Source organism: Ochlerotatus camptorhynchus, unplaced genomic scaffold, assembly GCF_037179485.1.
Source record: "Ochlerotatus camptorhynchus isolate MF236.1 unplaced genomic scaffold, CSIRO-AGI_Acam_v1.1 ptg000432l, whole genome shotgun sequence".
In the NCBI taxonomy this organism is placed as follows: domain Eukaryota; kingdom Metazoa; phylum Arthropoda; class Insecta; order Diptera; family Culicidae; genus Ochlerotatus; species Ochlerotatus camptorhynchus.
The window spans coordinates 4,438,668-4,441,268 of NW_027040918.1; the positions used below are offsets into that span (position 1 = coordinate 4,438,668).

The following is a 2,601-nucleotide window of genomic DNA, read 5'->3' on the forward strand; positions in this document are numbered from 1 at the left end:
TTCCTCTTTGGACTGAACAAGTGTTGTGGAATAATGAATCTAATACGTCACTTATAAAGCATTTACAAAGCATGCAATTAAAACATGGACGCATACTGGAATAAGCGCTATTTTGCTGACTGTATTCACCTTTATACAGCAATATTGTAAAGCAATGCATTGAAATCTAATAATGGAGCTAGAAAACATTTTTAAGACGTCTAATAAAGCATTTTATGAAATCAATTGAAAACAGTCGAATTAAAGCGTCAATGTATGTGCAAATTACACTTATCCAGTTTGCTATTAGATAAAACTTCTGGTTCTTAATTAAAAATATATTCAACGTTTATAAAGCTTTAACTAAGTAAATTAATCATACAAGAGCAAACAGCGAAATACATAAAAGCGTATCTATCTACTTATTTCAATGAGCTTTTTTCAGCACATAGCTAAACATCCTGTTTTATTCAGCATTGTACACTGTTATCCGGCATTTATTCAATATGTATGCTTATTGGTGACTTTGAATTATTTGCTGGGATTCTATAATAAAAAGTAACGAAAAGGCCCCAAAAGAGCGATCCATTACTGCTCTTGACCATAAAATTTGCATAAATATCCATATCAATGGGGCTTGGAATTATTAAATTATTCTGAGTGTGAAAACTCCGGTAAATCAATGCTATCAAGGCTATTACATTATTATGGTCATCGGTGAAGGGGAGGATTGTAAATTTGACAGACATTGCAACTAAAGACCGAACAAACCTCTGCATCGCCACATCTGTCATGCGAAGGGAATTGATGTTTTAGTGAGAAAGGTATCAGATAAGGAATCACTTTGGAAAGTAATGTAAAGCAGCTTGGGTTCTAACCTACGGTCTTCACGGTCGCTTTGCCATCTGTCTTATACATAATGTATACACTAAGTATAGAACGGACTGATTCCGGGTCGTTTCTGCCATTTCTTTGGATTTCTTTGGACATAAATCATGGATAGATTTGGAGAGTTCGTTCCAGTTGTAAAATATTATTATACATTTATTATCATCGTTCTTGATTCCCGTTTGTTACCCAGCTGCATAACCTCGTTGGTGCGTGATCTATTACTCGGTTGTTGCAGTCAGGCACGTGTGATGAGTTTAGCTTTGGCTCATTTTGAAACATATGTCCAAATTCCGGAAAGTGTATTTCTGGATAGATTTAAATATTAGATTTATTATCATTATTGAACTCCACTTGTTACCCATCGGGATGTCCTCAACCACGCGAGCTATATTGTTCGGCGAATAGTTAAGCGTAGGTTCATGTTGAAACTTGATGCTCTTTGAAAAAATATAGATAGCACGATGGCGATTGAACATGCAGACATAATGTAACCCTCGATGCGGAATAGGTTAGAGAACCCTGTCAAATCAATATCAAAATACTAAATTTTAGATCTATGTTTGGTATTCAAGTATCAGATTTTGTTTTTAAATGATATTTGGCATGTTATTTATTTGTACTATTTCCAGATATTCAACCTCTTATCCCATGCTAATCCATGTCAGCTTTAGAAATCAATAGTAGGGCATCTACCCGGGTATCCTATCTAACTAAGAAGAATCAGACGAATTATTGACTTTTCTTTTCGCTTTATTGCATTAAAATCCTCCGTAACTAGTTCTACTTAACCATCCTAGTAGCAGCCAATCCCACCATCAGCAACAAGAAGCTCCATCCCAACGTTACACCACTATTGCATTTGTTCGTATTGCAGGAATGGCAGCTGAAGTTTCCATTGGGAATATCAGTTTCCAGTTGGCACAAAGTTTGCTTCGTTTCGAACATGCAACCCTTCACCATAATGGATGCATTGGTTGCTCCTAGAAAAACGGATCAAGAATCTACATTGAAACGACCGTTGAGAAGCTTACTTTCAATTATCAGTAGGTACCTGTCGGTGTAAACGCAAGTGACGCACATTGAAACTTATTGTCATCAGTAAAAGATTCGCTGAGTTTGGGAAAGAAGAAAGCCGATATGACCGCCACTTCTAGAGCGCTTTGGTTGTTGCATTGCACGATGGTATTCTTATCATCGCCTCCGCATTTTTCAACATTGAAACATTGATAGCACATCAATGCGGCCACTGAAATTGAATATATTGATCCAATTGATCATTATCTTTAAAAAATAATAAAACGCACCGGATTACCTGATTTGAAAATCACCACCAGTAGGAAGACACCAATCAATTTGTATCCAGACATTTCGAATGTTTCGAACTTTTTTCAACAAAGCACGTCTTTCTATGACTAGATTCTACAAGCGACTAGCTCTATTGAAGTGACTATTTCTTCTTTACTGGGTATGAATCAGGATGATCTAATCAGTCTAATATGAGTGCATTGCATACAAAGTATGTATCAGCATTTCGAAATGCTCAATCGATAGATTTTGAACGGGTGTCGACAAATTTGTTTGTTTTGTTTATCAGTTATCCGCAAAAGAGAGAGTGTTCCGCAATCGAAACAACTAAACGGACAACTAGGCGCTAAACCGGCCAACCATTCATTTATTTCATTTCATTGATAAGCCTAGTGACGTAGAAGGGCCGATGATTGATAATTTTCA

The 2,601-nt window shown here is 36.4% G+C and overlaps 1 protein-coding gene across 1 annotated transcript; it reads right to left on the reverse strand.

Annotated features, from left to right (window-relative positions):
* Positions 1 to 1,650: 1,650 nt before the first annotated feature.
* Positions 1,651 to 2,303, reverse strand: LOC135711401 (uncharacterized). Its single transcript, XM_065234278.1, has 3 exons — positions 2,183 to 2,303; positions 1,922 to 2,116; positions 1,651 to 1,850 (listed from the first exon to the last, which is right to left on the reverse strand). The coding sequence occupies exons 1-3, from the start codon at positions 2,235 to 2,237 to the stop codon at positions 1,651 to 1,653; spliced, it is 450 nt and encodes a 149-aa protein (XP_065090350.1). The 5' UTR covers positions 2,238 to 2,303.
* Between the last annotated feature and the right edge of the window lie 298 nt (positions 2,304 to 2,601).

Excerpts from the sequence above, each read along its gene's own strand:
- LOC135711401 (XM_065234278.1), bottom strand. The coding sequence starts at position 2,237 with ATGTCTGGATACAAATTGATTGGTGTCTTCCTACTGGTGGTGATTTTC. Across the intron at positions 2,117-2,182 it reads GGTGGTGATTTTCAAATCAG|TGGCCGCATTGATGTGCTAT; the intron begins GTAATCCGGTGC and ends ATTCAATTTCAG. Across the intron at positions 1,851-1,921 it reads ACTTGCGTTTACACCGACAG|GAGCAACCAATGCATCCATT; the intron begins GTACCTACTGAT and ends CCGTTTTTCTAG.